Source organism: Phaethon aethereus, assembly GCF_964289735.1.
Source record: "Phaethon aethereus genome assembly, chromosome: 2".
NCBI classification, from domain to species: domain Eukaryota; kingdom Metazoa; phylum Chordata; class Aves; order Phaethontiformes; family Phaethontidae; genus Phaethon; species Phaethon aethereus.
The window spans coordinates 6,193,637-6,207,510 of NC_138582.1; the positions used below are offsets into that span (position 1 = coordinate 6,193,637).

General features: G+C 43.7%; 1 protein-coding gene across 1 annotated transcript in view; it reads left to right on the forward strand.

Annotated features, from left to right (window-relative positions):
- The window catches only part of COL22A1 (collagen type XXII alpha 1 chain), a gene marked incomplete at both ends in the record, with an annotated part of 226,292 nt that extends 214,122 nt beyond the window's left edge, over positions 1-12,170 (forward strand). Inside the window, 9 exons of the mRNA XM_082015057.1 lie at positions 423-476; positions 3,015-3,086; positions 5,914-5,949; positions 6,209-6,253; positions 6,556-6,735; positions 8,944-9,010; positions 10,400-10,582; positions 10,943-11,020; positions 11,983-12,170. Of these exons, the coding sequence (XP_081871183.1) occupies positions 423-476; positions 3,015-3,086; positions 5,914-5,949; positions 6,209-6,253; positions 6,556-6,735; positions 8,944-9,010; positions 10,400-10,582; positions 10,943-11,020; positions 11,983-12,170 (903 nt within the window). The remainder of the gene's footprint in view (positions 1-422; positions 477-3,014; positions 3,087-5,913; positions 5,950-6,208; positions 6,254-6,555; positions 6,736-8,943; positions 9,011-10,399; positions 10,583-10,942; positions 11,021-11,982) is intronic.
- Between the last annotated feature and the right edge of the window lie 1,704 nt (positions 12,171-13,874).

Genomic DNA, 13,874 nt, shown 5'->3' on the forward strand with positions numbered 1-13,874 from the left:
CTAGTGCAGAGCACTTTAACTTTGATCAGTGAGTTGCCAAGAGTTGCTTCCAACATGGACTAAAGGGGCTTGTCTGAACACTTGGAGCATCCATAGTAGGTGGCTCCATCTTTCCAGAAGGATGGCGCATATGATAGGGATAAGGGTGAAGAAAAGGAGGAGGAGAAGGTGTGCTGGTTTGGTCCTCTTCAGACTAGGGGATTTGGGTCCGCATCTCTCAATTTTTGTCCAGAGATGGGGTCAGCCATGCAATCAGGGATGCAGTAGTTGTGGGGTCAATTGAAAATAAGAGATCCTTACTCTGCAGTCAGCCAAGAAAGGAGGTTGGACAATGCTAAAGAAATTCCTGCTGATGTAGCAGTAGGTGGATATTTTTAATTGTAGTATACATTATTTCACCAACATTTTTCCTTTTGACATAGGGCAAGAATGGATTGCCTGGCCCTGCAGGAGAACCTGGCCCAGCAGGTAACCCAGTAAGTACCACAAAGGGAAACTCATGCAGCAAGCAGTTATGTCAAGGAGAGGTGACTCATGAAGTATAGATGGAGTGGATTATGTGTAGCTGCTTACCATCCCTGAAGCTGCCATGTCTGAATATGAGCGATCTGAAAATCACTGGCTGGCCACAACATCGAAGAGGGATTGGATACGTTCCTGGAATTGAGCTGCTCTCTGGGTCATCTTTTTTCCCAGCAAAAGTTATGTGTTCACAGAAAAAGGAAAAGATTGATTACCTGGTGTGGAAAAAAGATTGTCATGCCTCATCTTCACCAGTAGATTTAATTTTGCCAAGCAGAGGCTGTGCAGCCAGCAGAGAGTTGTCGCAAGGAAGCAGAGGGCTTTGGAGACTTGGCAGACTGCCACTGAGGGATAGCAGCGGCGGAAAAATCCTCCCCAGGCACTTGGGGAAAAAGCAGACAGTGGGCAGTAAACCAAGATCATGAAGCAGAATGAACCCCCCGGGGCCATCCTGTGTGGAAGAACAGCATGGTAATGAAGAGATGTAAGGCAGGCAGTGAGGAGTTGTTTTTGGTTTTTTTTTTCCCTCTCATCTGCTGCTGAAAATTGTTCAGGATTCAGCAAATCCATGCGAATGTACCTTTGTGTCCAGTAGCATCTCTTGCAATGCAGGGGTCTTCCCCCTCTTTGTCCACCTAGACATTACAGCATGCTGGACTCTCAGATTAAAATAGAAAAGGCTTAGCAGGAGACTCTGAAGAACTGCAGCAGGCCTGCGCTCTTCGTGGCCCTTGCAATGCCTAAAGCAACCTCAGCCTCACCACGGACTTGTGCCCTGAGCACGTGTTGCTTTGCTGCAGGGATGTCTCATCCTACGTGGTCTCGGTGAAGCAAGCAATACCTTTCTGCATGGCGAGGTGCTAACTCACAGATTACAGGTGGGGTGGGACTGGTACAGGCTAGCAGCCTTTCTGCAGCCAAAAATTAGTGCTGCTGCTTTTTTCTCCTTGACGTAACTTCTTATCTTCCTAAGACCACTGCCATTGATTAACCCCGTGGATCCCTGCTGCTGCCTTTTCAACCTTCATTTCTTCTTCTCATCATGCCCACCCCTGTTCCCAATTCCTGTTACTGCTTTTTGGCTTTCTGGGTCTTCACCAGACCACTGTGGGTTTGGGGTGCCCTGGGAGTGCCAAATGGGTGTTATTTTTTAATCACCGTCATGTTATTATATTACCTAGACAGTCAGCTAGTGACCCAGGGACTCACCAGGCAGCTTCCTGCACAAACACAGAGCTCCAGCAGTCTCTGCTCTAGAGGATTTACAGTCCAAAAATAACATAAGAGATTGAAAAAGGATAAAGTCAGATGGCTGAGCAAGGGGAAACAATGAGACAGTGTTGGTCAGTAGAAAAGACAGTCATCTCATCAGTCCGCTTCTCTGTCATTAAAATGAATCCTCTCCCTTCCGTAAAGGTTATTGTGGGAAATATCTCCTTGTTCTATACGTGTGATACACACTATACATGCTATACATATTCCCAGCCTTGTCTGGAAATGCACTAATTTCCACCTTCACAATGTGGTGTCACAAGCCAATATATTATATTTCTATTTTGAACAAAAAAGAAGCAAGAAACTTTATCATGACAATAAGGGTTTCTTTTCCACCTTCACCATTGCTGACTTGCAATCACAAGGTAAAACCTTCCAGGAGCCTTCTCCTTTTGCATCTGCTGTTTGATAGTGCCCATCTCACTTCACAGTGCTCACGCTGAAGCCGGCACACAGCAGTGCAGCCCAGCCCCTGAAATCTCCAGAGCTGACTGCATACCCGAAAGCCACGTGCTTTGTACCCGTCAGGTTCATTGGTGATCACTTTCCACAAGACGGGCTTAAAATGAAGACAAGTTTTACTCTAAGAAGAAAAATGGGTATGACCTGAATTAGAACATAGGGGGCAAAGTTGTGAAGGAGAAGGTTAAAATAAGAGTAAAAAAATATCAGAATTGTATGTGAAACGGCTCTGTGTCATGAACCGTCATTTAGGCTGCCCTGATCTGTAAGAAAAAGGGATAGGTTGGCAGAATATCACAAGAGATAAGTAAGAGGCAGACATTTTTTTAAATTGGACCTGAAAATAAAGGCAAAAGAGCAACTCAGTAGCTGCCTGTTGATTGTGTTCCCGGATTTGAGCAGTATGACCATCCGCACCGTTTCCCTGTGGTCGCACAACACAGCGTTTCCACTCGGCAGCCTCACCTGATAAACCACGCCGCACCAGAAGAGCCACTGAACACACCTCCTGTCGCTTCCACGCTTGTCACTTCCTCTTCATCTTTCCACAGGGACCCCACATAGCTTATTAATAACGCAAACGTAGTGTTTGCAGTCTGTTTTTCTAAATGACTTTGTTTTTCCTTTCCGTGTCAGTTTTGGGAGTCCTGCTGCTACGGTGAAATTTCCCAGTTCCAATGTATCTGTAAATGCATGCTCTGGAAAAGAGATGTTGGAGAAAAGGCTGCTAGTGTCCATCTCATTTCTGTCCTAAGGGTCCTAAAGGAAATAAAGGAGAAAATGGCAGCCCGGGGCTCCCTGGCTTCGTAGGACCCCGAGGACCACCTGTAAGTACGTCTGGGGGTGGATTAGACCCAGTAATTGCCTGCTTTTAAATGCTGGACTGATAAAGGTGGAGCATAGTAATCTTTAATTGGGTGAAAAACACAAGCTGGACATCTGACAGATCCAGAAACCAAACTCTTTACTTCTAAAGGAAACTGGACTGCAAAAATAACATTTTTCTTATGGACGAACACCATAATCTCATTTACTGAGCTGGTACCTGTCAATCAGCCCTGATAATGTGTGCATTAATCAGACTCGTTCAATAGTCTTCTTAACATGGCTATGGGGATTTTAAGTTAATCAGACTGTGTACATGAACCCCAGAAAGGCTAAATAGGGAAATTTTAAGTGCTGATAATAATGCAGAAATTTTACCAGCAACAGAGGTACACTGCAATTAAAACATTCATATGTTTCCCAAAGTGATCTAAAATAATACCTATACATATGAAAATATCACAGCCTTGAAATCCAATACTTTTAGCCCTTCCAAGGCAAGTAAAATATGTTACATTCCACTGGAAGAATGGAAAAAGTGAATGTTAGGTAAATATTTTTGTTTCTAGCTCTGTTGTGACTTCAATGAGATTTAAAAGGTTTTCATGTGAATCTACCAGAGCTGAATCATCCACAGGATGATTCTTCTTTTCTTTTTTTTTTTAATGATTGGAAAGGGAGTTTTGTGATGAAAAGAGGAGAAAGAAATATTTCTCTGGAAAATTAATTTAAAGCTGCTGGTGGTTATTTAAAACTGAAGTGTCCCTAAGGAATACTTGAGTGAGTCTGATGCTACCTAATTTGGAGCTGATGTGATCACACATCTGTGATTAGTTACATTGCTCATGCATGCATGCATGGATGTATGCTAGCACTGTCAACGTTGGTATCTGCTGTGGTGTAGCCCCAGCCGCAACTACGCACCACGCAGCCGCTCGCTCACTCCCCCCTACCCCAGTGGGATGGGGGAGAGAATTGGGAAAAAACTCGTGGGTTGAGAGAAAAACAGTTTAATAGGGCAGCAAGAGAGAAGGAAACAACAATGATAACAACAATGATAATACCAACAAAGGAATGTACAAGAACAAGTGATGCCCAATACAGCGATTGCTCACCACCCCGTGATCGACAGCCCGTCCCCGAGCAGTGATTCCCGCCCCCCGGCCAACTCCAGTTTATGTACTGGGCATGACGTCGGATGGTATGGAATATCTCTTTGGCCAGCCTGGGTCAGCTGTCCCCGCTGTGTCCCCTCCCAGCTCCCCGTGCACCCCCAGCCTGCTCACTGGCAGCCCAGCACAAGAAGCTGGACTGTCCTTGACTACTCAGCAACAACCCAAAACATCAGCACGTTATCAACATTTTCTCATCCCAAATCCAAAACACAGCCTCATGCTGGCTTCTGTGAAGAAAACCAACTCTATCCTGGCTGAAACCAGGACAATATCATAAAATCATAGAACAGTTTGTGTTGGAAGGGACCTTTAAAGGTCATCTAGTCCAACATCCCTGCCATGAGCAGGGACATCTTCAACTGGATCAGGTTGCTCGTAGCCCCATCCAACCTGACCTGCAATGTTTCCAGGGATGGGGCATCTACCACCTCTCTGGGCAACCTGGGCCAGCGTTTCACCACCCTCACTGTGAAAAATTTCTTCCTTCTATCTAGTCTAAATCTGCCCTCTTGTAGTTTAAAACCATTGCCCCTTGTCCTATCACTACAGGCCCTGCTAAAAAGTCTGTCCCTATCTTTCTTCAAAGCCCCTTTGAAGTACTGGAAGGCTGCAAGAAGGTATCCCCAAAGCATTTTCTTTTCCAGGTTGAACAATCTCAACTCTCTCAGCCAGTCCTCTTAGGAGAGGTGTTCCACCCCTCTGATCATTTTTGTGGCCTCCTCTGGACCTGCTCCAACACATTATATGTTGCCAGGTTATGGGAAAAATACCGTTTGCATGCACACATTATAAATGTGACCATATGTGTGGATTGTAAATGGACTATAAAGATGAATCTTTCCATTCATGACATAAGAAAGTGGGCAAAATTTTAGAAATAACTAATTTAATGTTTGCTTTGCTTTATCAGTGCACTTCAAGACTACAGTGACTTTTTTCACTGACATGTTAAAATGCAAATATTGTATTGCCTAATTACCACATTATAAATGCAGAGTGTAGAAAAAAAATCCTAATGGGGTGCTTGTTTGAACTGAGGTTATTAGATATTGGGGGGTGGACCAGATGACCTTTAATGGTTCCTTCCAGCCAAAACCATTCTATAATTCTATGATACAGTTCTGAAACACAGGCAAGCTTTCAGTCTCAAACTTGCTTTATCACTGGCTCAATATCCATTATCTCAGCTGGTGTAATACAAAATGGTACCTCTTCTTACAAAATTTACTTCCTCTACATCTTTAAACTGTTATGGCTATAACATTGGCACTGCTTAAGCTAAACCAGTCCAAGTAAAGTATACAAAATCTTCTGAAATGTCTGTACAAAAAAGGAGTAAAACAAGTTGAAATCAGGAACACACTTTCAGTGAAACATCTATCCTGATCTCAGCTGGTTCAGCAGAAAATAATTCCTTTTATTTACAAACATTTACATGGTATGCAGCTTTACTAGCAAATGTTTTCTAAATAGTAGGATATGTCTTTCCAGGAATGACCTACAGCAGTAGGATAAAGCTAAATCATCCAAATCCACTGCTATTGTAGCAGAAAACTTGGACTCTAAACAGAAAACAAGACTTGTAGTTATTAGGAAGGGTCTTTCTTGCAACTCCTTGCTATTTGTTGCTATATTCACTCTCTGTATCTCTCAGGGAGAGCCAGGAGAGAAAGGTCCTCCGGGAAAAGAGGTAAGTTAAATTCCCAGTTTTTCAAAGGAGGGCTGGTTTCTTGGGAAAAAAGCATCAAGGATGCTGCCTGGTTTGCAATAATTTGATTTTTTTCTTGAATTGTTGATATTTGAAAGCAAACAGGGAGCTCTCAGGAACCTGTGGGACTGACAGAGAAAGAAATTTTCCCCAGGTCATAAGAATCATTGCAAAGGCATGCACTTTATTATTTATTGTTATTATGGATAGCTTTTTCATGCTTACCCTTATTTTGTTTTAGGGTGCACCAGGAAAACCAGGTGAAATTGGCTCCAAAGGAGAGAGGGTAGGTTGGAGAATATTATTAGTTATTTCATTATGTTGAAATAAAAAGAAATATTTTGAGTTAGGGGCCAAGGAAGGGGTTATTCAAGAGTGAAGCGTGGCCTGTAGAGATCCGCCATGCTCCCCACCCTCCCAGCCCTCTCTTTAATCATTCTCCGTCAGTAATAATTTGTGGATCATTTGCAATGCACCAGATGTTGTATTCAGCAACTTTGCCAGCTCAGCTCTTCATGTTTTGCTGCGCTTGGAAATCAGAAGTCTGTCTCCTATTTTGTGGTGGTAATGTTGGGTTTTTTCACTTAGGGACAGCCTGGCTTCAAAGGTGAAAAAGGCCCTCAGGGAGAAAAGGGTCCTCCAGGTGACCCTGGGATACCTGGTCATAAAGGCCATCCAGGACTGATGGGACCCCATGGACCCCCAGGAGACAGTGGGCAAGTTGGACCTCCCGGTCCTCCAGGACAGCCAGGATTTCCAGGACCAAGGGTAAGGCTGCCAGAGAAGGACTTTGTTCAGTAATTCTGCAGCCACAGTGAGTGATCAGAAAAGTACCCAAGATAACAGTAAGGCTGGCAGAAACCAGCACAAGTGTGTGTTATAACGGAGGGACAGCGGCTTTATCTCTTGATACACAAAAAGGAAACCTATAGCATATCTGAGGGACGTGTTGTGGGAGTGTTGGATTAAACTTCAGGAGAGCTGAGCAATCCAGACCTATAGCCAGGGCGGCCAGTCCCTGACACCTTATACCCCTAAAAGCCTAAATCAGGTCATGTGACTTTGTCCATGGAGTCTGAAAAAGCGTCTTTCTATAACGGTGTTAATGTGTAGCATTTCATACAGAGGTCTTATGCCTTCCTCTGCTGCTGGTTGTTATGAGAGACAAAATGCTGAGCCGTGGAAAGGTCAGTGCTCTATTCCTAGAAATCCTGGAGTCAGCTCATCAGAATTCATGAAATCCTAGTTTTGTTTAATATTATCTTTTTTTTTTCTTTTGTTCCCTAATGGGAAACAAACTCACTGCTGAGACTGCTTGAGGGTAGTGTATGTAGAAGAATGAGAAAAACTACCAACGCTAGTGAAGCTGCTATGCCCATCCTGAGGGTGAATTTGAGATTACCTCAGAGGGGAATAAACAGTGACATAATCTCTGATGTAAAAGCTGGGTAAATTTTAGACAAAACATTTCTTTGTGCGTCTCAACAACATAGAGATTTGATTCAATCCAGTGATGATTAGGGAGGCTTAATTCAACTAATAGGGTGAAAACTTGAAAAGATAATTTATAAGTCATCAAAGTATGTTCCACAATCATGTTTACTTACTGGGGTATTCACCAAGAGCCATCAGAAAGGTTTAGTAATTAATGACAAAATTGTTTCTTTTTTCACCAACAAACACATTTTCTTCTCATGCAAAATTTGTGTTGGGAAGAAGGTAGCAAATAGACCAGCTCTGTACTTTCCAGCAATATTATTGGTTAAAATCAAAATGTCTCTTAGCTATTTAATCAAATCTACATTTCTTAATGATGAATAACTTATGATTTAGAAGACCTCACAAGGTTTTTATAAACATAGAGGACACAGACGGCATCTTTGTATGTTAAAGGGATAGGTGTGAGGGAAAAGCAACACTTTCATGCAAATAGATCATACACAAAGAATGCAGTCTTTAGGTTGACCAGAGGTATTTTCAAAACTGGCAGCAGGAATTCAAAGAATAATTTAACCAAAAAGCAACAAGTGCATTTCAAGAGAAACTTCTCATTTTGATTTACAAAGGAAAACATTTGATCTTGCTTGTTCAAAATGGTTTATTTTTAAAATATAGCTTTTTTTTTTTTTTTTTTAAAGTTTATGCAAAGGCAAGAGTCTGGTTACCCTAAAACCAGTTTTTTTTTATTTTCTTGGAAAGGCACAACCTAAAAAATTCTCCTTCCACCTACTAAAAATGCTTTCATAATTTTTTCATTTGCATCATCCAGACTTCTTGTTCACATAGCTTTGAGTTTTGACCGCTGTTACAGCTGTTCAATAGCAATGTCACACAAAAGAGCTGAGAAAGGAGATGAAAGATACTGTCCCTTGAGGCTGGGTAGGGAACCAAGGCCAGGCAGCCACATCTCCTGTCTCTATTCAACAGCCTGAAATCAGGCAGAACCTTGCACTTGTTGGGAAGAATGGGTATCATACAGGCAAACTGGCTTCTGTTCCCCGAGATAAGGCCTGTTGGCAGGTGATGCTTCCAATATAAGTGTTCACAGCAAGTCTAGATGCCCACCTTAGCTACCCCGGGGGCACGCATGCTCCTCTCTGCATGCAAACATGCAACGCTGAAAAAGGAGGTAGGCTTTCCGCTGTGGTCTAGTAGGACAGAGGATCTCTCCTGATTTGATTTCTACTACTTTTCTTATGACTGTATAGGAGGGAGATTTTCTTTAGGAAGGAGACAGGGACAGTGTACCAACTATGCCTTCTGACGAGGCTTCCTGCTCTACACCGAGCCCGTGGCTTGCCAGCAGGTTGGGAACGTTTTGTGTCCCGTTATTCTTCTTTCAGGCAGCCCCTGCAGCCCCATGTATGCAGTGGGTGATGAAATGCAACCTACTAAACCCTTTGTAGAGGGTTTCACTTGCACATCCCCTGTCTGTGATTATTATATCTTGTTATTACTGTGATTATTACTCTCTAGGGAGAACCTCCATCTCTAGAGACTTTGAGAAGGCTCATCCAAGAGGAGTTAAACAAGCAGCTAGATGGTAAGTAATCAGCTCTGGGAAGCCAGCAGATATATCTGAAAGTATGAAAGATACTTTCCATAGCTGTAGTGGTGTAACTGGCACCTGAACCTCTCCTGCTTACAGGATTCAATGTTGTGACAAGCCTGCCTGGAAAGAGGAGTGTGTAAAACAAAATGTGTTTAGCAAGTTTTACGGTTCCCCAGGCTTGATGTTCCCAGCAAGAGTAAAGGAGCTTTCTCCCTTCTTCAACCCAAGGACATTGCCTGTGTTAATCATCTCATGGCTTTTTGCTACTAAACCAGCTTTGCTGCAGACTTATTGCTACAGATGCCTGTGCTGGGATGGTAGGGCAAGAGAAGATACAAATTAAAACATAAAAATTTGGGGTCCTGGAAAAGAAAGTAATCAGAGTAGTATGTAAACCTGCTTTTGAAGTCCCAGCTGGAGGAGGAATGTTCCTAGTTTCTGGCTGTGACACTTGATACTCATAAGTATGAGGAGGTGGAGTGGATGTGGACTGCTGCTTCTCATGAATTGCAGACTACTACTGACCCCGTCTGCAGTGAAATGTTGAGCTCTTCCAACAGCTCCTGGAGCAGGTGAAATGTAGCTATGAGCATTTTCTTGAGACTAAAGATCGTGGTTCAATAGAGTGATTTATTTGAAGGATTTTATTTACATACTCTCAAACTTCAAATTCCATGCCAATCTAAAAGCATTCAAGATATTAGATCAATGAAGAGAAGATAGAAAATCCTTCTCACTCCATTCTGTAGGATGTTTTTGTGATGCTGAGTATGTCTTAAGTGCTCTCTAAGCTGCTCCAGGTCTGAATCTGGAAGTGGCAAGCAATGTGCCTGCATGGAAACTGGAGAATATGTTGATGCAGGAAGCTGCCTTAATTACACTTTCTGACTTTGCAGCCAGAGATGGGTACCTTAGCTTTATCTCCACGTGTGTAACAGCCCAGAACCAGAAAAGTAAGCTCTGTCCCTTCAGAGCAGCCATGTAACATCTCATTCTGTGTAGCAGAGTGGAAATAGGCTCTTCTTTTCTGAGCAGCAATGATTCCAGTTTGACAAACATCCACCAGCTGCACAGCTAAACTAAAAGACACTTCAGATCCTTGGTGGACACGAAGCAGAGGATGAGAGAAGTGTTTAGGATTAAGTATGAAATTTAGATGAAGCTTAAAGTTACTGAGAAATGAGATTTAAATAATTTAGAGAGGGTCAGGGAGGCACCATCATGGCTTATGGGGAAGGATAACACGGGGACAACAAATGGGTGGCCCTGAAAAATTGATCTGTGACAATACTTGGACTTTACTGGGCCACTTGTTCTGGCTCTCCATGTCTTGGAGCACTGACCTTCTAGTATAACAAACCCGTTTCCTTCTCTTCACAGCAAAGTTAGCCTATCTCCTGGCTCAGATACAGCCTGCACATGTAAAAGCATCCCATGGAAGACCAGGACCTCCTGGTCCCCCTGGGAAGGAAGGACTCCCAGGAAGAACTGGCCCTCCGGGAGAGCCTGGTCGGCCTGGACAGACTGGGTCTGAAGGGCCAGCTGGACCAATTGGTCCCAAAGGTGAGTGAAACTTGGTGTGTCTGCGAAGTCCTGTGAAGGGATGTGTCCACCACACCTTGGCATCCACCTCTCCTCTTAGTAGCATCTAAGTGGTCTTCAAAACACATGTGTTAGAAGCAGCCTCAGTCTGTTGAACCAGAGGTGGTGAATGTGACCAGTGGTGTGTTCCACCTCTGTCCAGAATTGGAGTGGGGTGAGTCTTCATTCCTACTTAACATCTCATCTCAGGGGACTGGTCACAATTAGGAACTATTATTAGCAAATGTATTGGTTTCAGTGTGGATGGAAGACATAAGGTAGTGTTCTTTAGTTCTGTAGATCATGCTCATCAGTTCATTATTTTTCTTTCCCTCTCTACAGGAGAAAGAGGAGCAAAGGGTGAGAAAGGAGATACTGGCATTGGCCAACGAGGGGAAATAGGTCCTCCAGGAATTCCAGGTGTGTTTATTCAGAACACCCCACAAAACACATCACTCAGGACTGGTACAAGGACACAGGTTTCTGCCATATTAGATAGACGATCAGGTGAATGTAAATATGGTATACACAATTTCTGTAGAAAGTGGCCCAAAGGGAAGAAATATATCAGTAGCATCATAGCCGGCCACCTTTGTTTCCTCAGCCTGATTGACAGGTATAATGATCCATCTCAGTAACAGCTAGGTTAACTGACCTTTGGGACGAATCCAAAGTGAAGCTTTAATTGCTAGATACCTAGTGAAATGTCTTATCTACCCTTGCCAAAATCTTGTTGTGACCAAGCTGAACCCAGAGATCCAGGTAACTTCAGCTATTATAAAAGGTCATACCCAATACCTGTGCCTCAGGCATACAGCTCGTGCTTTACCTTTGTCAACAAAGAAGCAGCAAATATATTTTGTTTCTAATCTGAAATTTGGAGCCATTGATCAGTTTTGCCTTCACCGTGCTTTGTTGGGGGAGGAAACTATGGGAAGCCTTCAGAACTCCATGGGTTGCATTTGGCATACTGGCCCTTCATTGCCTTAAATAACAATGGACCCACTATGCTTAGTATGAATTAGTTATCTCCCAAAGTTGGCTCTTGCCTCAAGATTTCCCATCCTCACCTCCTCTCTGTGAGGACTGTATGTCTTATTTGGCTTGTGCAGCTGCACAACTTCAACAACCTGGTGACAGAGGAAGAACAGCAATAGCACAGCTGTGCAGCCCCAGGATGACAAAGGGGTTGGAAATCTTACCTTCAAACGAGACATGCTTGCCACATCCTTGTAGACACACGCCAGACAGACACCAGTCTGTGGAAGCCGATATTTGCACCCAGGTTGGCAGCAAAGCAAAGCCATCTCATGTGATGTTGCGCTGCAGAGTGCCAGCCCCTGGGACTGCCACTTACCAAGGATGTTTTGTTTTTATTTTAGGCCTCCCAGGGGAGCCTGGTTATGCCAAAGATGGAATGCCAGGACCACCTGGCCCTCAAGGTGAAGCTGGGGTACCTGGTCTCATGGGCCCGCAGGGACCTCCGGGAGCCAATGGACAGTGTGACCCTACTCAGTGTGCTTACTATGCAAGCCTGGCTGCCAGACCCGCCAACGTCAAAGGGCCCTAGCATGCAGAGAGTATCCCCAGACTTGTTTTTAAAACTTGAATTCGTCACGCCTGCCCAAAGCTCTCAGATGTCTTCAACTGTGTTTTTTTCATGGGAGGCCTTCTGAAGCCAACAAATGCTGCCGGTCGGTCAGATTATTTTTATGAATTATAATTATTATTATTATCTTTGATGTGATATGTGAAATTGTTTTTGTTTTCGCTAACATCAGGGCATATTAAAACATTAAAAATAAGTGGGTTTTTCCTCTTTTGAAGAGCACATAATATCAATGCATTGTGCAGCTGTTTTATGCAAAACCATTCCGATGCCAAAATTTTTGTCTGTTATCTGGTTAATTCTTTCCAAAGCTTTACCCCTCATCCTTGAAACTGAAATCAAATCCTGCAGCCCAGGGCATTAACTGTGAGACACAGGCTGATCACAGGATTGTTGGTGCTATCTACCATCCACATAGGCAGGAGGAAGGCAAAACCATGCCAAAGCTGGAAAAGAGGTCTCCAGTACATTCAACTCACAATGGACAGACAGTTATGGACAGCTAGTGTGTGTTTCCCAGAAGATCCTTGCTAAATTTAACGTTCCTCTGCCCATAAGTGAATCTGTATCTTATAGAAGCTGCTGTTTATGGGACCATGTGGGATCTCACAGCAAGGCCTGAAGACACCACAGAGATGATCTAAACCTCTTCACTGCTCCCTGTACAAGAACTTCAGTACTGAGAGGGTTTGGTTCTACCAGATGGAGCTTATCTTCCTTCTGTCAGGGACATGCCTCTGCAAAAACTTTGATGCTGTTTTCTGTCAGCTCAGGGATGCCAATTCCCCTGTTCATTGCCAGCACACACACAGCTGCCTAGCATTGCTTCACCCAAAAATCAGCCAGAGCAGCGCAGAAAGTTCCCTGGTATTAAAAATCTCAGGAGGCCAAGTGTGACCCAACTTCACCATTTGGATGATGCCAATAACTTGGCAAGGTCGTGTTTTAGAGGGTAGGTGAGAAGTTGCAGGTTGGTCTAGGAAGAGGTTGATCTCTGATGAAAAGGTCAGAGCAAAGAGGTGTTCAGAAAATTGGAGGAAATTGTGTTTGAGGTTGAAAGCAAAAAGTCAGCAAAAAGTCCACTGGCCCCTTTCCCCTGTCAGCTAATTGCCAAAAACAATCTGAGAATGCAAAGAAAAAATAAAGAGGGGTTGGGGTCTGAAAAGACCTTCACAATAGGTCATTTTTAAGTTTAAGCCTCTGTCCAAGACATGTCCACCCACAAAGTTGGGGATCTGAGAGGCGATCAGGCCTTGCATATATGTGCCAGCCAGCAAAGCAGCTGCGTTTTCAAAGTTCCTCTGCACAAAGCAGTTTGTAGTGAGGCACCAGAGTAATGAGCACGACACGGACTCTAAGTGCTGAATGTGTTTGGAAATCTGATCAGGTCTTCTGGAGGCGGAAAAGAGGCACCCTGCCCTGCTGGCCCATTCACCATATGGCATGGGGCTTCCAAGCTGGCTAAGCCAAGCAGAAGCCACAGCTGTCTATAAACAGCCCAGAATCAGAGGCTGGTTTAACCCCAAGGCTAAAGCCCAGAGATAACCATTTGCCAGACTTGGAGTCTTTTTCTTACCCAGTAGCAGATAAAATTTGCCTGTTTTACTGAAAAATGGAATTAGATGACATTAAATAACCTGTTCATATGCCAGGGTTCAACAGTCT